Here is a 26640-nt window from a genome sequence, read left to right as displayed (position 1 = left end):
CGTATCTCTGAGGACTCAGACTTGTATTGCGAAGAGCTCCCACTCGGCTCCACCGACTCGGTTTGGGTGTTCGAAGGCGTTCAACTCGATTTGGGCTCATTGGGTTGATTAACCGAGACCCGTTCCTCACGACCACAACATGTAGATTCAAGTTGGGTCTAGTCTCAGGATTAGCGACTTTCAGTTTGGCTAGGTTAATCATTTGGATTTGGATTTAGATTGGTTAAATAGCTATAAAGTTAAATTTCACAAACTGGACGCGTGTTAATGTATTAGATTATAATATTCTTTTTTAAAATGATATAGAAAGAATGTGTCCATTTGATTATAAGCTTTCTTTAAAATCTCAGCAATGGTATATTTTTCGAGACAAAATTTTAGAGTTGTATTTATTTATTTTCATCTACAACCAGACAACTCTGTTATCCAAACTGTAGACGGATGTAATTATACTCTCTTTATTTGAGTCTGTCTAAGTTTTAATTCATTATAGTAATTGACCATAACTTCAATAACGGAAAATAACCTTGATATTGTCTTCTTAGATTTTATATATTGTTGGCAACATTTGAAATTATGGCTTGAAACTTTTTTTTGCCACGGTAAATACTGTTTGAGTTGAAACATAGTTAAATCACAAAATATTCCCTCTTCAAAATTATTATGAAATCTCCTCCAAAACATACACAAGCAAATATGTAAGTTGCAGTCATACAGGGTTCACAATCATTGTATTGGCTATAACTGATGCAATCTCCTCCAAAACAAACAGAACTGAAGCTAACAATACTAGAGGAGACAATTTGTATCAAACTGTTCTACTGATACAAGATTCAAAGAACATTTGAATGCTTGAAAATCATGGATGACTCATCTCCCCTACCCAAGAAATTCAAGATCTTCACCACCTTCATGCATTCTATTAGCTACAACTGTTTCAAGAAAACATATATAATGAAAAAACAGGTCAGTAGTTGGTCATCGCATCGGCTACGCCATTATCTTGTCCTCCACCCAAGGATAGAAAAACTCAGAGCCATGGGAATTGCCTCCATCCCTGAGTGGATAACCATTCTGCTGCTTGCCTGCGCCCATCCTGCCCACTGGAGCCACCGGAGGACAATCCTTCACCAGAGAATTCACCCAGGACACGTCGGGTTCTTTCGAGCCAGTGGCCGAAGATATGCCTCCGTTCATGGCTTGATTGTTACGGAATGCAAAGGAAGCAGATTTCCTGAGCTTGTTCAGTTCCTCACCTTGAATGCTCCAATCCAATTTACCATCTGGTGAGCCCCAATCCGACTCGGCCGGTGGTGGGATGGCCGTCATCGTCATCGCGGAGAGAGTGGACTGACGCCCAGCAGTTGCTCCGCGGTCGCAGAAGCTTAAACTGCGTTTAGCAAAGGCGGAAGCTCTTGAGTTCATGATGGCCTTGGCCATCGAATGGTCGAGACCGAAGGAAGATGTTGCGATGGAAGGAGGGGAGGCAGATGAGGAACCACCATAGCAAGACAGCAACTGAGACTGCTGCATCGATCTCACAGAAAGCCCCTGCAGTTTGTTTAGTAACGATGGATCGACAGAACCAAGCAAGTGGTTGTAATCAGTAGCTCCAGCAGCAGCTACGGCTGCAGCTAAGCTGTTTGTTCTTCGGACATCATCTATAAGTTTCTTCTGATACCCTTCCGATCCAAGAACCCCCAGGTCTACCTCCATGTTCCTAGCACTCTTTGAAGCCCTCAGCCTACTGCTCGGCAGCTGCAACGGTTGTGGACTCGCCACGCTGCCTGTCTGAGAAGACGCCGGCGAACCAGACTGCTGCATCAACAACAAGGCCGTCACCATGTCCATGGATGAAACACCTGGCGGTGGTGGCGATGATCCGGGCGATGGCAACGCGGTTCCAGTCATCGAAGCGGCTGAGGGGTTCACCGTGCGTAGCTCATCCACCTTGTGCGCAAAGAAGCAGACTCGGCGGTTGCATCCCGTCTCATCCTTGCAGAGCCGAGTCCGGTACTGTGCCGGATGGAGCCAGCTTTCGAACACCCCGTGGGCGTACTCGCAGGCGTCACCGTTGCGGCAAGTGCCTTTGCGGAACTCGGGGCACGGCACGCAGCTGTAGGAGTGCTTCCGTGGGTCCCGACGCCGGGCGTTCTCGCCAGGGTGGGCGAAGGGGCACTCCGTCCAGTCGTGGGAGTAGGCGCGCGAGCACGGCTTAATCTTGAAAGCATACATCCGGAACTCGTCGGTTACGTAGATCCCGGAATTGATGTCCGGAAGCACCGAATCAGGGGACTGCGGGTATTCCTTCTTCTCGCTTGCTTTGGCTACCTCTTTATTTGGGGAAGAAACCCTAGGACAAACAGGAGATCTCAAGAGTACTTCGAGGGATTTGAAGACGGAGTTCGAGAGCTGCCGGGCCACGATGTCCCCTGGTCGGTTGCCGCTCGCGTCGACGGCGTCGACGACGTCGGGAGATGCGGCGATCAAGAGCTTCGCCACCTCGAGGGAGGCCGCGGAGCCACCTGCGGCAGCACAGTGGAGAGCGGTGGCGCCGTCGGTGGCGGCGCAACGAGCGGACTCAGCGGGGCAGGCGGAGAGGATATATCCCATCACGGCGGTGCTGCCGTAGAGGCCCGCGATCATGGTCGGTGTCCGTAGCTGATACGCCATGACTCCGGCGGAGGAGCGGCAGTACCACGGAGCGGCGACGTCGAGCGGAAGGCCGGCATCCTCCACCTCCCGCTTGAAGGCGGAGAGGTCATCGGAGGCGGCGAGCTCGAGGAGAAGCGCGGCCTCCTCTAAGGAAGGGTTTCGCGCATCGCGCACGGTGCCGGTCGGCGGCGAGGCGGGCGTGCGGTGGCCGGGGCACATGTTAATTGTTAAAAAGAAGCTTTAAAAAAATGAAACTGGAAATTCGAGTAATGAGGAAAGTCTGCTATGGAGGCCGCTTTTGTAGGCGCGTGCGGTGCATTATTCAATAATCTCCAAAACTATCCATAATTTCACATCCAAGAAACCTAACCTCATGAAATGACCTCTCTGAGGGTGTAATACATACTCAAAATAAATTAATAAGCCGGTCGTGCCTTTCGTTGAGGTGTGATTTTGGAATCTGGAACACTATTGGTGCTGATACGCGAAAAATCACAATAATTAAATCGGACCGATATAAGAAACGTGTGAAGAAGGCGCCGGGGTCAAAAGGTGGACCGCGGGGAAGTTGCCTTCGCCCTACCGTCCGAATGAAACGAAATGATACGCGGGACCAGCGTGACGTCGTTTGACAATGAGGCGCGGATTAACGGCGTCACTTGCTTCGCCGATACGTGGCAGCGAGCCACCCGTCGAACTCTGGACCCCACCTCAATAATGAGATAACTGCTAACTTCGCCGTCACATTTTTCCGTCGAGGGAGGGAGGGAGGAAGGGTGGAGGAAGTGGGTGGCGGCAAAAGTGGGGCCCTAATTGCGAGTTCGCGACTCGGCGTTTAGAATAATTGGACGAGTCAAAAGTGGGCCATGCTTTCTGATGGCCATCTTGGAACCCAACATTTCTCGCACGTTGGGTTACTGATCTACTAAATTTATCTGATTGGAAATCACACTGACTTCTTAGCTTTTATCCAAAATCGACAAATTGACCATTAGAGTCGTCGATTTAAATTGGACCCAATTGGGACCATCGAATTGATATGTGTTGCTAAATAATTTAAATATAACCTACTCTAAAACAAGGGAAATTTCTACCCACGCTCTGAGCAATACTCCCCTAAATCCTATTTTGATTTCTCTATCAATCATCATCGATGGAGACAACAGAAATTTCATAAACTCATATTATTAGAGATGAAATCTCCTTTTCTACCAGCAATGTAATCTCTCATGTTATTCAAATGCACAATACGATGCTCGTAGGTTTTGAAAAGCTCAACCAGCAAGAAATCTCGTAGTCGCTTTGAAATCACTCTCAAAATCATCAAAAATAACATTAGCAAACTCTGAATCTAACTCAACAAAGTCATTATTATCTCCGTCATCTTTCACGACTCAAATCTATTATACCATCATCTCAGCAAAACAGTGACCTCCTATTTATAATTCATCCACAAAATTTACGAACATTTGAAATTTGACCTGGTCGATAATAAGAATGTATTAGTTAGATACAGTAAATATGTGATTCAAATATTAATAATCAAGCATAGATCAAACAACATATTTGATAGAGCGGGCAAAAAAAAAAAGTAAGAAAAAGAAATTAGCTATGCTGGAAATGATTTTACATCAAGCTATACTCCATCAAGAGATTAAGCAAGTACAACACTTATTTAAGGAAAAAATAAAGCACGAGATAAAAATGAAAGAAAAAAAAACTTAGAAGATAAAATAACCTTATCAGAATCTCACCTTACTGAAAATTGCTTTCTTTTCAAAAAACAATATGAATCCATTGACAATGTAAAACAGAATTTTTTTAGTTTCATTGAAGACTCGAGCAATACTTTTGCCAGTTTCATTTAAAACAGAATCAAAGTACCCCAATACAAATATAGAAGGTGCCGCATCCAACTCTGTTGCCGCCCTCTTTCTTAGTAAATAAAACCATGAATGTTTGGCCCGCACCCGCTTCGGCAGCGTGTTTAATTTGAGCCCCCTTTGCGTGGGCATAGAGGCCATTTGAGGGCATTTTAATTAGCAATAATGGTGGAGGTTGAGTCGAGTAAGAATTTGAGAAGATCCAGTTTATTAGTCCAAGAACTGCTACTACGAAAACCTAAATCTTTAACAAGGAAGAATTTTGGGACCGTATTTACAAATTGACAGTGAAACTGTTATACATCCTTAGGAGCTTTACAAGAACAAAATAACATGCCTAGCTGAGCTTATTTGTAAAGAAATCATTACTTGTAGGAAGCATCAGTGGAAGCAGGCACCCTGCAGATTGGGCAAATGTTCTTCGTTTTCAGCCAGTGCGAGATGCAGCAAATATGGTAATCGTGTCCACACTTCAGCCTTCCCAATTTTTCATTGTCCTCGTATTCCTCCTGCAGCAACATATCACCCATGAGATGTGAAATCTTATTGCAGTTTAAACAGGTGGAACAAACTTCACATTAAGTTTAATCAAGTTTAATAGTCGGACGAGTATACAACTGGTTAGAGAAATTGGCCTTTACCAGGCATATGGCACACTTTCCTTCATCCTGTATTTGTTGACAAGAATGATGAACTGTCTCAACCATGCAGCTTGAGACAGTCTCTTCTGACAATCCTGTACTGACATTTCCTATCCTTTCTCCCAAGGCAAGTAGTTCCTGAAAAAAATAAGTCTTGAGTTACTGAGAGAACCTAAAGACTTGTGATCATCCAAGTAAAATACAAAAAAAAAAAATGATTTTTTTCATTTACCTCGTAGCTCATGTCATCTATATCCAATCTCATGTCTCTGTGCTGATCATGTAGGTTTGCAGTGTCATAGAATGCCAACCGGTCAGCCATAAAAGCACTCTGCAACATGATGAAATAAACACACGGTTCTAAACTTCTACTAACTTATACAGTGGAATCAGGTTTAGCTAACTACATAGTTGATGAGCAATATGAGAGTACGAGAAACTAATAAATTTTTTGCAATTAATTTTATGTCAAGCCTAATCCTATTGCGCATTATTTTATTTCAATCCATTAAACAATTGTTATATCATATTTACGTTATTATTTTTAGCTAGGAGACATTAATTTTTTAAATGTCAAAACAAACATATTCTTCATGGCTAGTCCATTACAAAACATACTAAATTGGGCTAAAACAATAAACTAACATGGCCTTATTCTACTATGTCATACGACTATATGAGCATATGAGATGCAATGTGGACGCAGTGAATGTTTTCTAGAATAATTAGATGAAACATCAGATTGATGCAACCACATAACAAAGTTATTTAGGTAGTATCTCCTCATCTTATTAAGAAAATCTACCTCGGGTGCCCATCTATTGGGGGTGTTACGTCTATTAGTCGTCAAATTAGACCTCTGCTGAGAGCCTCTTGCACTGACCCCATGGCTTGTAATAGGTAGCGGCCTTAGAGATCTGGAAGATGCAGCTGCTTCCACTCCTACCGGTGCTCCAACAGCTCTGTTATAAGGAATAAAAGAATAGTTGTGGCCACTGGCACTTTGGATTGGCACCATATTTAGAATGGAAGGGAATTGAAGAGCTGACACGGGAGCACTTTGATTTCTATTTTGAACGAGATGATGATAAGCACCATTGGTGGCACTTGTACCATTGCCAACATTGTGTGCAGGAAACCATCCATGAGGAATCATGTGTGCAGGAAAATGGCTCCACTGCTGAGTCATTCTTGAGCCTGACATTGCATCATTTGTCCCATAAAGAGCATACACAGTATCTCTTGATGTACTGTACCAAGCTGGATTGGACTGCGTCTGAAATTCTTCACTATGCCGGCTTCTCACATTCCTTTGTGATCCTTCACTGCGTAGATTGTTATTGCTACTATAACTGGCAGGCATGCTAATAGTGTTCAAAGGCAAGTCTTCAGGAGGTGGAGGAATAATTGGTTCTACATTAACAGGGTAAGAGGGATGGTTCAATGAACTTCCAACTTGGGGATACCTAGCAACATTAGTTCCACCATCAAGAGGTATAGTTGGGTTTTTCCGTTTGGAAGCAACCACTCTGTAGTCAATATGAGGATAACTGGTGCTACATTCATTGCCACTGAGAGGTTGATTATAAGGAGGCGGCCAGTGTGGGACTTGGTTGGAAGGAAAGCTTGTAAAACCTCCACTAGACATGTTCACATATGAGCTATTTGATGATCCAGCATTAGTGGGAAAACAGGTTGGAAATGTTGAAATGAAACTAGATGGTGGATGATCATTAGCTCTTGTTGCAAATTCAGAAGCGGTGGAATTGGCCATGGCTGGTGCTGTAAGAACAAAGAATCATTTTCATGGCAAAGGCTTCAATTCAAATTTTTAAACATAATAATCAAACAACATAAACCCAATCCTTGCAAAATAAAAGAAGAAAATTCCATTAAGTACCTGAGCATAAGCAAGCATGATTTTGAGGATGATTACAGGCTTCATTATGCTCCATCTCTGGCATCTAAAATTTATTGCACAGGAGATTTTGTACTAGCAGATGCTTTGTGATTTCAGCTAAAAGGAGATCTGCTGAAAGAAAACCTTGTTTTAGCAACTGGATAATGGGAAAATTCTTGGTCCAAAAGAACAAGGATAAACTTGCAAAGTCAGTTCACCACCATATGAAGTTAATTCTCTGCAGAAAGCTTGTTTGACTTAAAGCAAAGTATAGAGAGAGAGAGAGAGAGAGAGAGAGAGAGAGATTTTTTTCTTAATACCCAAAGTCAGATAGTTCATACACTTAACAGAGGACTTTAACACAGAAATTAGAATCATGAACTTCCACCTCTCCTCCAAATAATATAAGTTATGATGAAATATCAAAATGGAGAGTTTGGATACCAATTCATGAAGATGTTCAGTGTCCTAAGAACAGTTTTATCTTGCAATATTTTACTGAAAGTAGTAATCAGGAGGGCAAGACTCAAGACACACCATTTATCATAAAAGAAACTTTAATTTAATGATATATTTAACATATAAACAGTAGAAAATTTGTGGCAAAAGATCATTCATAATTCAATTATCACAGTGCAGGTAAGAAAGCAACAAGGCATCCTACTAGTAAGCTCTACCCACTCTCTTTGAAACAGTAAACTCCACCAACTCCATTGTAACTCAAATTATCCATCTGAAAGTTCTGTCTTGCCATTGCAATGTTTTTCATGCACAAACCTCTGTTCTTTATTTCAAGATCAGTATTACAATCCTTAACACAAACCCAGTCATAAGTCTAGCTAAACAAAAATGGATCAGTTATGTAGCCCTAGGCCAATTTAAGATGCAGTAACATATTAGGAATGACTCCTGTGATATGCGGTTATGCTTCAGTTGTCATATGAAGAGAAAATGACTTCAAAACCTATTTTAAATTGTTTTTATCTGGCAACTGACTAGTTCCTTTGAACAGTTCGTTCTAGGCATTTCTAGCAGTAATTCATTAGTTGTTTTAAGACTAATTGTTGTTGTTATGGTAGTGATTCCGAAGTAGTTACAATGAATTGAAACTTTAAAGGTTGCTGTATCTCAGGACCAGAAAAAAAAAGTGATTGTAACAGAGTGGAATCAATTAAATGTTAAAGAGTTTCAGTTGTGTTACAAGGTTCGTTCAGATAAAAAACAACTATGACTAATGAAGTAATGAGTAGCTTAAGGAGTTATGCCAACAGTTCATCTCTCTCAACACTTAATAAATTAGCTATACTACACTACCTGCGGTAACATAGAATGCTACTCAATTGAGGTAGGTAAAAAGCATGCATGATAAGAAAATACATTTGGTAATAAATAAATCATGTTATCATGACAAGGACTCAACTCATGGAAACATAGAAACATCCTTTGCAACCATCAAACTAAAGCCAGCAAGTTTCACAATCTACAAGGTGCAATCTTAACAAACACTTATAAGCTATGCTACTTGGACTTGATACAAGTATATGTGTTAACATACGTGTGCATACAAGGGTTTGACACGGTATTACATGTGATTGATAGAAGTATCAAGTGTCTCCACTTGAAATATGGGTGTCCAACTGTTGATATCAAATGATACTTGGGAGGCGGTAAATTAAGAGTGCAAGTATTGGAACTTATAAGTTGGCCAAACCATCTTTTAATGGAAGCATAATACTCCTTTTATCTAAATATTTTTTTTAAAAAAAATCGCTTCATGGTAAATCGCCTAAACACCCTGACCCTATAATCAGAAGCAGTTGAATCTTCAGTCAAGTCTTCAGTCTTCACTCTACATATCAAATTAGCAACTTAATTTACTGTGAACTTCCTCCTTGAGTGTAACACGAAACTTGTAATCCAATGCCAAATGATCAATATTTTAAGAAAATTCAACTCTGCATGTCACTTGGTTTGATATTGCAAGGAATGTAAATTAGTTTAACCAAATAAAGGGTACACATTTAGAAAATCAATATATATGTTTCCAACATTTAAAGACATCTTGTGATTAGTATACTGACAAATGTTTTAGAGTTTAATTTACATACATTCAGTACATAATTTTTCCTCTGAGTTCTACTATCAGTTTTGACTCTAGAAAAAGGTTCTCTGAGAATGAACCACTCTTCAAACAAGAAATGATATTAACACATGTATGTACAGCATATGATATTTCTCCCTCCAGGATTGTAAAAGATGAGGCATTTCTCCATAGGACTGCAAAAATACCAGCATGCACCTCAGGTAATTGATTCCTTATTCTTCAGATCAACAAAACACATTCACAAATTGAACAAAATCTGGCTAGTGAAACTGACTGAAAGTGCTATGGTTGCCTGCCTTGGAATTAATTTATTGGAAGTTCTCCTGTTTCATGTTGACTGATGGATGTGAATGAACAAAGATATGCAACAGTCAGCGCTCAATCAGCCTCAAAGAAGCAAAAGTCAAAGATGTCACTGAGGTGAAGCTAAATAATAGCCCTAAAACAAGGATATCCGTAAACCAAGGATAGGAATAGTTGTATTTATACCTTAGTCTGTATTTAAATAGAAAATGGTATTTGGTGATTCTGTGATACCATCAGTGAATCTTATAAGAAATTTAGCTAGTAGAATCTCCACTATTGGCTGTTCAATAGCAACAATAACCAATTCAACTCAAAACTAACTGGGAATTAGTACTTGCAGTATTCAATAAAGCTGAAGAAGTCTCTTGTGTACAATGTATCAGTCAAGATGAAATGATTGGACCACACAACTCTGATGATATCAATATAATTGGCTGAATTGAGAATATAGATGGTAAGTAGGGTAGAAAATCAACACAAGAAATTGGTAGAAAATAGCAAACTGAACTCAACTTTGATACCAAAAGCATTCATTCCATAAATGTGACTTCTAATGTAGAAGGTAACGTGAAAGAAAACCCTGTGTCTTGGTTACTGGATCAACTCATTGACCTGTTAGATCCTGTTCATGCTTTGCACCAATCCATGCAAACAAAAAAAAAAACTATGTCCTGGTCTGAAATATATCCTTTACGGCAAAGCTAAGTGAACATTTCTTCATATGAGCATACCAAATACAAGAAAATCCCAAGAATTCCCTTTGAGAAAAACAGAAAACCTGCAAGTAGCTTATAATCAACTTGGTCAAACAAAAATGAAGAGGAAGAAGGCAAACAATTTACCCTTTTTACTATGCTGCAAAATTACATAATGCATGCCTATGTTGTATATGAAACAAACCTCATTCTCTCACTTAGAATAAGAGGAAAATGAAACATCGATACCTATTAAATCTAAATGAAAAAAGCCCAGACATCGATTGATCCTCCCTTCTACATTAGACCCAAAATAAGCTAATTTTTTAGAACAAAGCTGTAATGGCAGACGACCGTAGTACGAGATGCGACAATGGGTATTTAAGAAAACAGAGCGACAAACCCATAGCATCTATTGACATTCTGGTAGAATTGTTAGCGTGAATATCAGACAAACCGTCCTCACATGTGACTTGGATCTCCAGGGATCAACACACATGTTAATTATCTAGTCCAATAATTCGGAAGTTCCAATCACAAGTCCTGCAAAAGATAAACAAACCGCTAGCACTAGAAATGCATGTACCGATTTCGATGGATGAAGCCGAAACAAAGATCCCGCAATGCAAGAAAGATCCTAATACGTGGTTTATTTTACGGTAAATTGAGCCCACAGATTCTCCTCTTGCAGAAGATTAAGCCAGACACCAAATCCATTAACGTTAGATTTTGGTATATTTTTCAAACCTATTGTCGGTATAACCAAGATCGATCAGAAAATAAGCAAAAAAGAACGATCAGATGATGATACCTAACGAAATTCCTCCGCCACGAAGTTGCCCACCCTTCGCTTAGGGTTGCAGGAAGAGAGGAGGGATGGACGCCGACGGAAGGAAGGATTACTCAATGGCGACAAGGTACCGCTATCGCATTTTCCTCCTCCGCAACCTTCCTCCGGCTTTTATAGAGATACGCAAGGAGAAGAAAACGGAGCAACCATCCTTAATTGCTCGATCTAACTCTTTTCCATTTACTCCCCCTCATACTTATGGGACCGGGGTGGGGGGCCCGGGTTGGCGGTGCCAACCTTTTGCAGTCGATCAACTCTTTTCCGCTTAACTCTCTCTTTTTTTTTTTTGCCTTTTTTCTTTTTCGTCCCTGTTAATTCCTAAATGCCATTTTGTCCCCCTCCTGGCAGTGAATTGACTGAATCAACTGCGCTGGGTCACGTATAAATAAATTAATCAGGCAATTCAGCAGAATAAATCCAAGGCAACACGCCTTGGCTAGCCTATGCGATTGGCCGCCTCAGAAGCATAAGGATTTTGTAACGGAGACGGTATGATAAGCTTACAGCAGTGGTAAACGTGTGCGAGTCGACAAAATTATTGGAATTGCTTCTCGGCGCCGTCTTCTAAACCTGAAACAAATACCAAACTCCGCATTCCATTAAACAGACTTTGAAAGGATAAGTACGAAACAAGAAATTTGTGGGGATATCAAGAAAGAAAGAATTAAAGAAGCTCGAGGAAGGAGCACAAACGTGTTCGTGTTTGTGTGGTGATGTGGTGGTAATTATTCGACGGCGCAGTCAAGTTTGACCTTCCAACTTTCGTTGGACTTTGAGTTGACGTCAAATCTTGGACTACGAAGTAGCTCGGAATTGCTGGTGATTGCTAGAGAAGGATATGGAGTCTTATGGTAGCATAAGGTGGAACCGCCACCTTAGCGGCCCCCTGGTCCCGGCCCCACAAGTGTCCAGAGGGAGTAAATCACGGACAGTCATTTTGACCTTTTTCTCATCATGGCTAGAAATATTTTTAATTCACGCAGGAATCGAATCCAAAGCCTCATAAGCAACTGCCCTGCGCTAACCATGCGAGCAAGCCCGTGGGGGCGAAGGATATGGAGTCTTAACACGTGAAGATGGTCGTGGAATTTCAAAAAACTTAGTGAAATATTGCAAGATGATAAATGTAACTCAGATGAAGCTAGCAATTACTTACTGTTGGCTTTGGTAACTATGCAAATTGATATGGGTCGTTAAGACGATATTGCTTCGCTATAATGCTTACGGATAACAGTAATCGTAAACGATATCGGCTAGTGTTGATAGCTCTGGTAGCTTTCGGAAAGGATGTAAATTGATATGGATCAATATCGGCTAGTGTTCAATACTATCTTCGTAAACGATATTGCTCCGCTACAATGCTTACGGATAGCAGTAACCGTAAATGATATCAATTCATTACATCTCTTTGATCAATGGTTGTCATTTGTTTGCCCAGTCAACAGTCCAATCATTTTTCTTTGTCTACGTAGATGCCACATAGACACTGCTATGTTACATACAAGTCTGATACGTCATCTGAGTACCATGTAGATACTGCCACATCATCTAGAATATAAATTTAAGTATTCGATCCAACATTTTTATTAATTCACATATTTATTGATCCAAAATTCGTATGTTCCAGTTGATTTAACCGTGCCCAACTAATAAAAAAGAACTTGGTCATTGTTTAACCATTGGATCGGCGACCCAAACAATATAAGGGCGCGACAGAGACCAGCGCCGCATCGCATCCGCCAACGGACGACGGTGATAAAGGACTCGTCGCTTCCCTCGCTCATCAGCCCCCGTCGCCTCCTCTTCCCCTCTGCTTCTCCAGCGTTCGATCTGCCAACTAAAAACTAATCAACAACTCCCGGCCGCGCGCCAAATACGAAATCAACCAAAGGTTAGTATCGGTAGCATCATCACTCGTCGCTTTCTCGCCTCCTGCGATTTAGGGTTCTCCTTCCGTGATCTTTGCGATGGATCTAGCGTTCCACCGGCAAGGCAGAGGAGTATGGAAGAGGCATCTCCGTCCAGCCCCGCCGAAGGAGCCGGGAGCCACGAGAACGGCGGGGGCGGCGGCGGCAATGGTAACAGCAGCGTAAGGGAGCAAGATCGTTTCCTCCCCATCGCCAACATCATTCGAATCGTGAAGAAGGGCCTCCCCACCAACGCAAAAGTCGCCAAGGACGCCAAGGAGACGATGCAAGAATGCGTGTCTGAGTTCATCAGCTTTGTCACCAGCGAGTGAGATCGGTTGCCTCCTCTCCTCTTTGTGTCTTCGTTTATTGATCCAAATGTATGATGTGATGGTGACTCTGGGGATAACAGAGCTAGCGATCGGTGTCAGAAGGAAAAGAGGAAGACGATCAACGGGGACGATCTTCTGTGGGCAATGGCGACGCTAGGGTTTGAAGATTACATTGAGCCGCTGAAGGTGTATCTGCGGAAATATCGTGAAGTATGTGTAGGCTATATTTGCTGATTTTCTAATCATCTAATCTGATTCTTGATGATTCTTCTGTATTTGTTATCCCCCCCTTCTCCCAATCGGATGGATTTTATTGCTGCAAATGGGTGTTATAGTTGGAGGTAATTGTGTCCGTTCGACTTTCCTATCTTTAGTTGTTAACACTTTTAAGAAGAATATGTAAGTTTCTTTCCTCCTCAGGGCGGTGAAGGTTCTGCAAGGAGAGAAATGGGGGGATCTCACCCTAGCCCAAACACAACCGGAGAATACCAGGTACCATGTCTTATGATTCTTATATTCTTCTTATATAAAGGTTCAGTTGTTTTAGTTTTGATCAAACTTATGTGATAATTGGTATGACAAGGTTCTTCACCAAAGTTCTCTTGCACAGAACATGAACTATGTGAATCATCAGGTACTTATCCTTTCAATGTTCGTGAATCTGTAAGCTTTATCAATGCATGAGACTTAAACTGGAACGAGATATGTATTCTTTTATCGTTGTTTGCTTATCGTTATTGTGGGTTTTATCATTTTTAGTTTGATATAATTGCTATTTCATACAAATTCAATTTTAATCTATGTACACAAGTTTTAAATAATTTGCTTTGAGAGTATTTGTCTTTTCAATAGTTTACTTGGTTAATAGATGATATAATTGTGGCTGTATATGGATATAATAATTTTCCTTGTGAGTGATCTTTATGTCAAGGGCATCCTTTGGTGGAAATTAGAGTTATACAGCAGTTGTAGCTTTCCATGCATAAGAAGTAAATGACATCAAATCTTGAAAGTTGTGGACTAATGTTTCTTTCAATGCTACAAGTAGTTTTATTAGGTTTTTGATTGTACATGCCTTGTCCCAACAAAACTGGATGGGCCAATATCCCTTGCAATTTGTTCATTGAATTGTCGTGATAGTATTTTGCTTCCTAAGCTTCATACTTCCTAATTTTTATACCTATTTTTTGTCTGAAAAATTGAGTCCGCTGGTTGTTTATACTTGATAGAATTACTTAATTATCTCTCTGCAATGAATTCAGTTTTTTTGGCAAATAACTAAATCTTGTATTTTTTAACTACATTACTTATCCTTATCTTCAGAGTTTATGTATTTCGTGCATTATTAATTTTGACTTTTCTAAGTGCTAATTGCTTTATATATATATATATATATATATTGCATTTGCCTTCATTCTAATTGATTAGCTTTCTTTTCGTTTTCTGTTGGACTTTTGCTCAAGATGTTAACTGGGAGAAATGCCTATGCCAGAAGCTAAAATTTTTCTTAACATAAAAGATTAGATGTTATGTTTACTAAACTTAAATTCTAATATTAATTGAAGCAAATAATAGGGTTCAAATTTAACAAGTAGATGCATTAACACAAATAATAACACCTAAATCCTAAAGTTTTGTATAACATGCTGACTTCTGTTGAACTATACAAGATTGGGTTCAATAATCCACATTGAGATATTGAAGCCTCTAGTAAATATGTGGTTCGAGGATGAACCGACATAAACTGACGTGCCTATAATGATTTGGTATTGGTGGGCCTATAATTGCCATGGCAGATTGCTTAGACAAGGGGCAACATTCAATAAGCTTTTAAAACATAAGGGGCCAGAATAAATTGAAACACACATTGAAGCGGTAAAATTTTGACTGGGCTGTTGGGTGTGACTCGCCTTAAATAGTTTATGTGCTCTTAATAGAAAGATGCCTTTTTGTAGAATTAAATTAGTTCTTCATTAAACCTTGACATGAATGATCATGAGATGAACATGTTGGTGGAAATTAGAGTTATACACCTTTTAGAACCTTGTGTGTGAATTCTTTCATTCTTTAATCATATTATAAATAATGCCTTTGCTATGAAAGGAATTTTTAAATGACTACAAAATTGTTAATCTAAAATAGTTATTTTTTAATTTAACTATGCAAGCATTTTTTTCCTAATAGATAATATTTCTAAAAAAAAGTAATCAAAATCATATTACTTTTGTATTTTTATCATATTTGCTACACATAAACAAAGAATTACTTTTATAGGAATTTTCTAAAATGCATTTTAGATAAGTAGAAGAATAACATGTATTTTTATCATATTCACAACACATAAGCAAAGTAGAAAAATAACATTTTTATCATATTGACTACTTTTCTACAATTCCACCTTTTTCTAGTCTAATTCCTCTCCTTTCCATACATCTTTTTCTCCTACCAAGTTCTGCATTAATATTGCATTTAAAAGTTATCCATGTGAGCAAGATAAATCATCCAATGGAGTTGTTAATGCTAGTTAGTATCTGGTTAAGAATATAGTACACATGTTGCAGCAGATTTAAACTTCCATTGAGGTGAGTAATAGTAACGTTTCTTTTCTTTTTATTATGTAGTTCCCAAGTGGTGATCTATGAACTTGGTGTTTATCTGTTTACATTTCCCAGTTGCTACAATTCATCCACGTAAGGTTTCTGATTATTTTGTACATGATGTTCATTTAATATTGATGCTGTTATTCATCTTGCAAACAATGTCAAATGGAGCATTTAAGCATCATTTTTTTGTTCAGAAATCAAAACAAAAAGAAAACCTCAATCTGATTGTATTCTGGAGATACATGCTAAGAGAAGATTAGATAATATTCAGTGCTGTTGTTTTTCTACTACTTTGCTAAAATCTTTTCACGGGTTCCTCTTTCAAATGTGAATAGGTAAGGATTACTATAAGGATGATTTATTTTTGTTAATGCTAATTTTTAGTTTTGGCATAATTTTTATCCTCTGATTTTGACAATATATGTCCTCAACATCCACATGTATACATCGTCTTTTGACTTTGGATCTAGCAGTTGAACTTCATGGTTGCTTTTTTACTATACCATAAAGATTCTTGTGTAAATGAAACATAAATGCATATCCTCGTTGATCTTTAGTCTGGACTCTGGAATATATATTGAATCTGGTTATTTGTCTGTATGCTTGTGCAATATACAGTTTATAGAATAAGTGCTTTCTAAATTTCATGAAATTAATTGCTTAGAATCATACACTGACAGTTTTCCTATCAATTTGGTTCATAAGAAATCTTTCTGAATTACTAGTGTGTCACTTAACTTTGGTGGCAATGCTCACTAAGCATCTTTTGGTCTAAATTATTTTTGGGGTTTTTGGTCAGAATTTCTATTGTTTATTTCTCTGCTCCCATCTCCCTCTTCTTTGTATTCTCTTCATCACATTATCACATTTGTGGGCCTTGCCATTGCTGTAGTCAGGGCCACCTTGTACGGGGAGATGTTACACAAACTCCAATCAAATGCTTGCTGAAACCACATCACATGACTCGTGACCTTACCCCAAGTAATTTACTCACAAATGCGTGGTAGAGTTGAGCAATGCCTATTGCCTACAGCAACTGAAGGTTCATCAGCTTTGACATTGAAGCATTCACAATGCCCAAGTGCACATAAAAATTGCAGAATGTGAAACTTTGAACCGCCAAAATTGTAGCAATGCATGTTACACCTGATGCAAGGATGACAGCCTGCTTCTAGGATTTAGTGTGGTTCCAAGATGAAAGTGGGAACAGCAGCGAATTTAGTTCAGTGCTACAGCACCTTCATGGAGAAGAGAGAAGAAAAAAGCGAGAAAGAAAAGTTGATTAGAAGTGACCCAAATAGAAGCTAATAACAGGTTGGCAAAATTTTGCAGTTACAATATTGGGAGAAAGATAATAGACCTAAATATTGGATGTTCGCCTATAATTTCTTATTTATACTTTCTTTTCAGGATTTAGACCTATTAACTGCGTCTGGATTCTACTGCTATTCTTGTTTTTAGCTGCTTGCCTTGTCATTTGTCAGTCTTGTAAGCTGTGTTTCACTTGTTATCTTTGTATTTGTAGCGTTTCTGATTCCATTGCTTGAATTAAGTTTTTGCAGGCAGTACATTCATTACTGTGGAATGCAGCAGTTTCATTCATGGCATATATGATTTCCTGAAAGCAAGACACATTTAGTGAGTCTTCTTCATGGTGACATTATTCTCAGTCTTTTCCCCTCAATATTGACTATAATTTCGTGTATGGATTCACTTGATCACAACGGCCCTTTATTTTTGTGTAGATTGCTTGTATTCATAAAATTTAACAACTAGTTATCAGGTGAATTTTCAAGTCCATTTGGTCCGATGCAGATCTATCCTCTATTGTATTCTTTTTCAATTTTAGGTAGACAGCAGTCTTTTGGTGAGAAAGATGAAGTGCTTAAACTCTTGGTCTAAAGGTTCATTTGCAAGAATGTTTTGTTGTGCTTTTAAGATAGCGTTCCATGTCCTTGTTCGCTTGATTCTTTTGGGCTAGGTACAATTTTGTTATAGCCCTAAACTGGTTTATATTGGAAATAAAAACAATCTCTTTTATTTTTTTTTAAATGTACTTAGGAGCGTAACTCGGATTGATTGGACATCGGAATTTTTGTAGGCGGTCTTAGTAAAATTGTAGATACAAATTTGAACAACAAAACAGGATATGAGACATTTGAAAACGTATTTTTTATGATCAAATTATTAAAAAAAACAGTGGTTTTTAAAAAAGATTCTCACATTTTTTAATCATGCTCTATGCCTCAATTACCAACCGCCTCGTGTTGTTTAACTGATAGAATCTTTTCCCAAGCTTCTCCGTCGACCTCCTACTTGCGGCATAAAATCGTTTCCCTGCACCACAGAGATTCGAAAATGAGCGAGAAGGTGGCTGAGGCAGAAATGAGCGAGAAGGCGGCGGACTGGCTGTCGGCGTTGCCGACGGCGAGGTTCTTCACTCTCGGCCTCGTCACGGCGTGGTACTCTTCCAACATCGCGGTGCTGCTCCTCAACAAATACCTTCTGAGCAGATACGGGTTAAGTACCCCATCTTTCTCGCCATGTGCCACATGGCGGTCTGCTCCGTCCTCAGCTCCGTCGCGATTGCCTGGCTGAAGCTAGTGCCGGTGCAGTCCGTTCGGTCGCGGGTCCAGTTCCTGAACATCTCCGCGCTTAGCCTCGTGTTCTGTGTGTCCGTGGTCAGCGGCAATGTCTCCCTCCGTTACGTCCCGGTCTCGTTCAACCAGGCGGTCGGGGTCTCCACGCCCTTCTTCACCGCCGTGTTTGCGTGCATTATGACTCCCCGCCGGCTCCGGGGATCCTGGATCACCTACGCTACCCTCGTACCTGTGGGTGCGGGCGTCGTTGTCGCCAGTGGTGTTAGTTCAACTGCTCGTTGCCTGGCTGAATGCGTAGTATGAAACTAGTTCAGCAACTACAAAGTTCTATTTGCTAATCAACCAACAAACTGATAGTTGAATTAACATTGTACTATTCAACTTTGTAGGCGGAGCCAAGTTTTCATTTGATTGGTTTCATTGTATGCATCGGTGCTACTGCTGCTAGGGCTTTCAAGACTGTGTTACAAGGAATTTTGATGTCGAGTGAGTATTACATTCCTTCTGTTGTCTAAATGAGTTACTATAATTTCCGAAATCCTATTTTGAAGCTCTCCATTACCATACTACACATTCGTAATGTTCTGATTTTTAGTATCCAAGGGAAAAATTGAGCTCCATGAATCTCCAATAGCAGTAATTCCTTCCTGGCCTGCGATAATTATAATGGAGAAGAATGTGATCGGCGTAACGCTGGCACTGGCTGGAGAGGACTTCAAGTTTGTCTTATACCTCCTCTTCAACTCTTCTTTGGCTGATATTTAGGGTATCTTTTACTGGGATGGCTGGCTACGCTACACCCTCACGGTTGTAGGTGTCATCCTCTACAGTGAATCTAAAAGGTGCAACAAATGCGGTAGTGCTCCAACTCTCTCTTCCAATATGCATTGACTGGTCTAAATCGCACATAATAATAGAGGAAAAGGTTGGAGCCAGAGATCAGCAGTGATAGAGATAGAAGGAATCCTTTTGTCACATTTTGCATTGTTTATTTTTGTAAACCAAAAAACTGTACAAGTGTTTGGTTTGGTTCTTGCTCGAAAGAACGGAACTAGAAGGGAAAATTGAACGGAACTTATAGTATCAATAATTTCCCAGATTGATTCTTTGTTTCTTGCAGCAAGGACAAGAGTTCTACCTAATTTGGAAGCATGGTAATGCTCTTAACCTAATAAGACAGACACGGCAATAGCCGAATGCATTAACCATAGCAAAGTGCTACTGTAACATTCAACTCAATCTGTATGGCCCTGGAAATTTATCAGGATCAGACAGAAACCTGGGGGCGACTTCAAACATTTTGGAGAACAAAAATTTAAACTGTCTTGCATCACTCTTCTTTCGTTTTCTCCACCTAATCTTAGATAAGTTACAGCTTATGGAACAAACTTGTTTTCTCTACAGTTCACTCTTATCTACCAAAAACCTGTCCTGATCAGACATAGCAAAAGTCAATCTCATATACCAGCCCTGTGTGACTACTTTCGTTCCCAGTTTGCATATTTTAAATCGAAAATTTAAGTCGGACTATTTGGTGGCTTCTCTGATTCTGAGCACCCAAAACTAGCAGAAATCTGACACTTCATCCTCTTGACTTTTTAATAAAACAAGTTTGTATTTGTTGCTCTGTTTATCGACAAAACCATTTGTATCCCATTTCAAGATTCATTGAATCAAAAAGTCAAAACCGATGAACTTACTTGATTGAGACTTGAGTAGCACTAACAAGGAGCAGCGTCTGCAATGACACTGCAACAGCCAATTAGCTACAGTGCAAAAGCACGAATTTGGCATCTCAAGGTTAAACCACTTAAATATTCTGCAGGTCAACGACGGCCCATTTCGTGCGGTTTTTGATCTCCTTGCGATTAAATTATACCCTCCAAAACCTGCACACTGTTTTCTAATGCGTGTTCAGTATGACTTTCGAAGCCTTTTTTTTCAGAGATAAACAGAGCATCTGATAGGCCATCTGCAGCTTGTTGAATCATAATTCGCTTGTTTAAGTCGATTAATTATTGCAGAAGCCAAACAAGTTTTTTTTTGTTTGATGAACTCGTTGGAGAGCAACTTCCTTTTGGGAGCTTCATAACAAGGGTGGAAAGAACCAATACCAGGCAAATTAATTGTTGTTATTTGGTTTAGTTTAAGTTCATAATTATGATTAACTAATTGTTCGCTCGTCTAGAGAATCGTTTAGCTTAATGGATAACCACGAAGTTTAAGATAGTCAAACTTGTGGTTCGTACCTCTAATGGAAGTCAAACGTAGAGGATGAGGTCAACTTGCACGCACAAGAAGAATTTTACGACGTCGACGATGTTCGTCCGTTGCTTATAGACAAAGACAAATTAATGGACGACAGCACAGTGCTAAAGAATTTTATAAACCTGATTAACAGGCTAGGACTACAAGATTGGCAACATAAATTTAGTGTCGAAAAATAATATAAGACAACAGCAATCTAACAAAAATAAAGCTATCTTATTTAATTATTTTGATTGAAGTTATTCAAAATAATTTTAATCAAATTGTTCCATTTTATAACAAAATTGATTAAAACTATGTTAATAGTATTTGACTAGTTTTAAATAGGATATATATATAAGAGTGTTCTTTTAGTTTTTTTTTAAATAAGGCCTTTTTGATAATATGTGTTCATTTATTTTTTTTTACCCTAAAGGTTATACGTTGACTCGGATGCCTCACACAATTGGCCCCATAGCTATCTGTAAAAAAATAAATAAGGAAGCTAAAATTGATCCCCATGTGAGAGGATAATTCTCCAACTTCGTTAGGAATCGACTCTTGCTCAATGTGACAAACCTATCACATGGTTACTAACTCAGCCAAAGCTATTTTTTTATCCTTTAAACTATAGCCTTGCATTGAGTATGTAATTCTATTACTATTGCTGTAACCGATTGCTCATCTTTGTTCTCCAATACAAATTAATTCTTGACAATGTAAATGCATGCATTTTGTTTTAATTTCTATTATGGCAGGTTCCTTTATTTAATTGTAATAAAATTTTAATTAGTTATAATAAGTGTTTTTTTTAAAGATATAGTAACTGCATTTTTTAAAGTTATACTAGTAGATCTTTTTTTTATTTTAGCAAAGAATTTAATTACAATATATATATTTTTATTTAGTTGTAGTGGTACAGTGTATTTGTTGTTTTAATTATGGAAAGTGATTTTATTTAATAATAATAATAATTTTTTATTATTCATAGAGAATTATTCCTTCATACATTGAGGATGCCTTTCTATAAATTGTATCCCCACACTGGTATCCCCAACGTAACTCACCAAGTCACGTAACACAACTTAATTCCAACGACTCGATCCCTTCACATTAAGTTGCTGCTTAGCCAAGTTGCCCATAAATAGCAAGCTCCTTGCCTTTGCCTTGCCTGCTCCTCTGCTTCTCCTCGACTCCTCTGTTTCTTTCGATCGGTTAATTAATACCGAATAATTAATTGTAGTGGTTGGTTATCATGAAGCGATTCAGAGATCACGTCGTCTTCGAAGATGAGAAAACAGAGGTCGAGAGCATCCATCTGGCCAACGTGCTGGTGCTTCTCTCGCGCGGCGGCGAAGGCATCATCGACGTCGCCGCTGGCCGCTCCCCGTCCCCCGACAGAGTCTTCGAGTGCAAGACCTGCAACCGCCAGTTCTCGTCTTTCCAGGCGCTCGGCGGCCACCGGGCTAGCCACAAGAAGCCGAGGCTCTCCGAAGACACCCACCGCGGGGAGATGGCCAAGCCCCGGGCGCACGAGTGCTCCGTCTGCGGCCTCGAGTTCGCCATCGGCCAGGCTCTGGGCGGCCACATGAGGCGCCACCGGGCCGGCCCCGCCGCCGCGAGGTTCGACGCAGAGATGAAAACTGAGGAGAAGTCGAGGGGGCTGGGCTTGGACCTCAACATGCCGCCGGCTGACGGCGAGGGCGACCGCTGTAGCAAGATTTTTGAGATTGAGGTTTTAGATTCGGGTCCCGTGGTGATGGAATGCTTCCATTAAATCGATTTGTCTTCCATTTCAGTGATTTAATCGATCAGGATGCATGCAATTGGAATCCATTAATCTGAGAGAGATAAAAAAAAAATCATTTGATGGGAACTTTTGATCTGTATATATTTTGGAATGTTATACAATCTCTTTGTCTTTCTTCTGCTTATAACTACAAGAGCATAATGTGAAAAGTGATGGAAGAGATGGAGCAGTTAATAGTGTTGCATTAGGTGGATCATTGAAAAAAAAAAGAAAAGAAACAAATTATTGCGAACCAGAAGTTTTAGAACGTTAAATCAAAGTCGTGATTTGCCAAGCTTGACTAAGTGCTTCATGGAAAAATTCTAATTCTTTTCAGAGAAAATTTTATATTACCTTCATATTTAGCGACAACCAATGCTCCTACAATTCAATATTATTAATTATTTTACTATTTACTTTGATAAAACTCATTGAGTCTTTCTGTTAATGATGAAAGAATAAAAGGCTTTTGTCGTTTTTCTCACATGTGATTTAGGTTATCCATCTAGTCAAACAGTCTGAGCTATGCGGCCATGACTCATTTAACTTTGAAGGCGTGAATAATGCACAATCGTGTATTATAAGTTGTCTTTTTTTTATATTATATTCTTCTTGTGTCCTACTATTTTTCTCCTCACTGGTGGCTATTATGAAGTTCTTGGACATTATATTTTCCTTTCGTTCACACACTAATCCCTCCTTAGAAAGAACACCAAGACCAGGCTACTTACTATTTGTGTGTTTGTTTGTTTGTTAATAATTTGTTTGAATTCAACCTAAGGTTAACCGAGCCCTTAAATTCTCGACCCAAAGGCTGAATCTGCTGAAGCCCACTTCAAGTCACACAATGAAATTCCTTTGTTGTCTTGCAAGTTAATGGTTTCATTGGCACACATAAAACAAGCGACAAAACTCTTACCGTTCATCACATCAAACTATTGCGCTTCTTCACCTTCAATTCACAATGATTTTAACAGGAATATCTTCCAAGCGACCACTGTCTTGCAGTTATGTATATACAGAAATTAACATCTTTGGTGTCATTTCCAAAGGACAGGACGTAGAGATAAATGGCAAATGGCTTTAGTGGGAGAGTGGTTGAGCTCCCATGAGCAGAAGGGCCCAAGGGAATATAATTATCAGAAACATACATGGTTAATTAGCTTGCTGTCTGCTGACGATTTGGCAATCATGTTGTTAATCATATAAAGTTTCTCAAAGCAATGTGAAGGTCATTATTTACTTTTATCATATCTGTCATACCTCATCTGTAGATGGTGACGCCACTACTGCAAATTTGGATTCCAAATTATGTTATCTTGCTCCATCACTTATAGAGATCAACTTGCCTGTGGCTCAACCACCACGCTTTCAATATTTGGATTGCTCAGTATTTGACCATGATTAATAATCAGTAATTTAGTTTTCATCTTTGCATCGACGACCACTCGTTAGGCAAACAAAATGAGTGTCACTGTCAAGGATGGAATGGAATGCATGCTGATTTTTGCTGTAGCAGAAAAGGAAGTCTGACCTCTGTGTTGCCTGGTGATGAAGCACTAGCTTTAGTTTAGTCAGAAAATAATGCTAAGATAATATGCAGCAGAAAGGACATCCACTAGAATTACAAGGGCATATAGCTTTTGGAGTAGTGCGCTTCCTTATCACTGACATCTCTACATGACTTATCAGAGTCACTATTTATACTTGCATAGTGACCCACAACTGCATCATAAGCCACCTTAAAATAAGCTTTCCTTCAGCATCTTCTCTGTTTTTGTTTGAAACTCTGCCTCAGTTTCAACTTCTTCTCGGGCTAAAATTCATTCATAGATGAATTTAACAGTGGTGAGTCGAAGTTTATCTACGATGCATGGTTCTGAGAATATAAGCTGCTGCATTTTTTTTTATGCCATGAAACCAATACCAATGTATAATTAATTTGCAATGGAAAGATACATTGATCATGCAGCAAAAAACTGGTAGAGCAACTTTTGCTCAAAGTGAAAAATTCTATTTCGCAAGAAAGACTCTACGAGTCCTCTTGCAGAAAGCATCCAGACATACTGTTCATGCTTTAAGTATTTCCAAGGTTATCATCCTGTCAGCAACAGAAAGATGATAACAAATCTTGACAAATTCTTATTAAAGCTTAATCACAGTATAAAACATCTTCTCAGTAAGCTACAATTAGCACCACTAAGACTACTGTCAGCAGTATGTGGAAGTGTTCATCATCCTACTCCCACAGCACTACGGATTCAGAACAATCTTCCAACATACTACTGCTGCCTCCGTCCTTGTCCTCTTCGATGCTAAAGCCACCAACCGAGTTCTCGGATGCAGAGATCTCATTCCATATCTGATCCATACTATATCCATCTCCATCCACCACAAGTCCTACTTCTCCTTCACTAGTCAACGACGACGACTGCGACGACAACGAAGAAGACGAGGAGAATGAGCTCATCCTCAGCTCTTCCGCCTTCTTCCTCATGTGAGTTCTCCAGTAGTTCTTGATCTCGTTGTCTGTGCGACCAGGAAGGCACTGTGCAATTCTAGACCACCTAAAAGGAAGAAATAAAACTCAAACGTTTGTCTTTAACTGGATCATTTCAATTAGTGGAGTTGGCAGAACACATAGCATCTATATTGGAACTTGTTCGTTAATTTGCTTGTTGTTGTACTCAAACCTATTGCCCCAGTCGGCGTGGAGTTGAATGACGAGGTGCTGCTCGTGGGGGGTCAAGGGGCCGTGTTTGAGGCCGGGGTGGAGGTAGTTGACCCACCGGAGCCGGCAACTCTTACCGGACCTGTTGAGACCTGCAAACAAACAGGAAGGGGGCACGCGCGCGTGCAAGGTTAAAGCAAAGGGGAAGCCGGATTTATCACTACACCCCGCCACCACTCAAACCTGACACCTTCGCTACGTTATCCCAACGACGCTCACCGAACAAGCGAACGAAAAATACAAGTCGAGCATCCTCCTCCTCCGTCCACGGCCCTTTTCGCGCCGCCTCCGCCGCCATCCTTTGGTTGTCTTTCTACTTACCCCTCTGTCCTCTGTCCTCGTTTTTGCTCATCGTCTCTTCTCCCTCCATATTTATAGTCATTAACAGCGGCTCAGCTGATGTCATGTCTGATATATCCCCTATTTTTTTTTCTTTTAATTTTTTAAATTCAAATATCCATAAATCCTTGTTTGATGTAGAATTAAGTCGTAGATCAAATTTGGTCTTTTGATTTGTCTCTCCCAACATGCACAGAGGAATCGGAGTAATTACATTTCATATCGTCCTATTCTGTCCGCTGCAAGTGCTTCCACCTGTTTCACCCAACTTGTTTTGCTAGTGAGGTTCCACATGGTCATATCTCTTCGCGGTCTCTAAATATTCTGACATCAAGATTTACCGTACTCGCGAGGAATCATCGTTGAATTTCCCTTTTTTAAAAAAATATAATTTAAAAATTGGTAATTGACAAAATCACTGGAGGAATTTGAGAGGACCGAGCACACTGTTCTCCCTGCAGGACGCATTTACACAGCTGTTTGCCGGTCAATGATAGCGAAGTTGGTGCCGTATTGCTTTGTACATGGACGAGTACTTTGGCAACGTAGAAAGTGCCAATGCGTGACTCATCGGCTAAAAGTTTTAAAAAAAAAAAGAAATTACCTGCAAAAATACCAATACAAAGGAAACGGATCAACAGTCCATCGACGTGGATCAACGGCAGCGGCGGCAGGGCGGCGGCGGCGGCGGCGGCGGCGGCGGCGGCGGCGGCGGCGGCGGCGGCGGCGGCGGCGGCGGCGGCGGCGGCGGCGGCGGCGGCGGCGGCGGCAGTATGGTTGGCCGCCGGTTAGGTTGCGGACTGCCTTGACTGCCGCGAGCTTATGGTCTGGTTTGGCCTCGGTAAGCTCACGGTCTGACTTGGCTACGGTGACTTGGCTTGTGTTGAGAGTTGCCAACCAGGCCTAGCTATCACACTACCACTACAAGATCGTGATCAAACCTAATTGCTATGAGTTTACGATGACCTTGTAGAGAGTTCTTGGCTTGGCATAGCCTCAGTGAGGCCACCATAAACTCTCAGCAGTCTTGCAGAGAACTTGTTGTTAGGCCTAACCAT

General features: G+C 40.1%; 5 protein-coding genes and 1 pseudogene across 19 annotated transcripts; 3 read left to right on the top strand and 3 right to left on the bottom strand.

The window, feature by feature from the left end:
- Nucleotides 1-775: 775 nt before the first annotated feature.
- Nucleotides 776-2911, bottom strand: LOC141832989 (zinc finger CCCH domain-containing protein 33-like). Its single transcript, XM_074720363.1, has 2 exons — nt 934-2911; nt 776-899 (listed from the first exon to the last, which is right to left on the bottom strand). Exon 1 carries the CDS (start codon nt 2872-2874, stop codon nt 991-993), a length of 1884 nt encoding a protein of 627 aa, XP_074576464.1. The 5' UTR covers nt 2875-2911; the 3' UTR covers nt 776-899; nt 934-990.
- A 962-nt stretch (nt 2912-3873) lies between these two features.
- Nucleotides 3874-11102, bottom strand: LOC141833426 (uncharacterized). Of its 10 annotated transcripts, none has more exons than XM_074720864.1 (7): nt 9188-11102; nt 7080-7211; nt 5985-6961; nt 5412-5510; nt 5180-5317; nt 4908-5047; nt 3874-4136 (listed from the first exon to the last, which is right to left on the bottom strand). In XM_074720864.1, the coding sequence occupies exons 2-7, from the start codon at nt 7141-7143 to the stop codon at nt 4115-4117; spliced, it is 1440 nt and encodes a 479-aa protein (XP_074576965.1). In that variant the 5' UTR covers nt 7144-7211; nt 9188-11102; the 3' UTR covers nt 3874-4114. The 10 variants fall into 10 exon arrangements, with proteins under 10 accessions (XP_074576965.1, XP_074576964.1, XP_074576969.1 ...); XM_074720863.1 differs by having other exon boundaries at nt 7080-7208; XM_074720868.1 differs by having other exon boundaries at nt 10003-11102.
- Nucleotides 11103-12777: 1675 nt separating this feature from the next.
- LOC141833430 (nuclear transcription factor Y subunit B-8-like) lies at nt 12778-18031 on the top strand. Of its 6 annotated transcripts, none has more exons than XM_074720874.1 (7): nt 12778-12925; nt 13012-13269; nt 13354-13614; nt 13694-13765; nt 13857-13907; nt 15895-15963; nt 17430-18031. In XM_074720874.1, the coding sequence occupies exons 2-3, from the start codon at nt 13037-13039 to the stop codon at nt 13505-13507; spliced, it is 387 nt and encodes a 128-aa protein (XP_074576975.1). In that variant the 5' UTR covers nt 12778-12925; nt 13012-13036; the 3' UTR covers nt 13508-13614; nt 13694-13765; nt 13857-13907; nt 15895-15963; nt 17430-18031. The 6 variants fall into 6 exon arrangements, with proteins under 6 accessions (XP_074576975.1, XP_074576977.1, XP_074576974.1 ...); XM_074720876.1 differs by having other exon boundaries at nt 17439-18030; XM_074720873.1 differs by having other exon boundaries at nt 16769-18030.
- Nucleotides 18032-18164: 133 nt separating this feature from the next.
- On the top strand, nt 18165-19425 carry LOC141833428 (putative sugar phosphate/phosphate translocator At5g05820; annotated as a pseudogene).
- Nucleotides 19426-21971: 2546 nt separating this feature from the next.
- On the top strand, nt 21972-22589 carry LOC141833429 (uncharacterized). Its single transcript, XM_074720872.1, has one exon. It carries the CDS (start codon nt 21979-21981, stop codon nt 22498-22500), a length of 522 nt encoding a protein of 173 aa, XP_074576973.1. The 5' UTR covers nt 21972-21978; the 3' UTR covers nt 22501-22589.
- Nucleotides 22590-24682: 2093 nt separating this feature from the next.
- LOC141833947 (myb-related protein MYBAS2-like) lies at nt 24683-26640 on the bottom strand. Its single transcript, XM_074721437.1, has 3 exons — nt 26549-26640; nt 25206-25403; nt 24683-25079 (listed from the first exon to the last, which is right to left on the bottom strand). Exons 1-3 carry the CDS (start codon nt 26638-26640, stop codon nt 24752-24754), a joined length of 618 nt encoding a protein of 205 aa, XP_074577538.1. The 3' UTR covers nt 24683-24751.

The sequence above is a fragment of the Curcuma longa genome, chromosome 8, assembly GCF_044706935.1.
Source record: "Curcuma longa cultivar G26 ecotype Majalengka, Jawa Barat chromosome 8, ITB_CL_G26_1.1, whole genome shotgun sequence".
Taxonomy (NCBI): domain Eukaryota; kingdom Viridiplantae; phylum Streptophyta; class Magnoliopsida; order Zingiberales; family Zingiberaceae; genus Curcuma; species Curcuma longa.
This window is presented reverse-complemented; position numbering and strand designations above follow the sequence as displayed.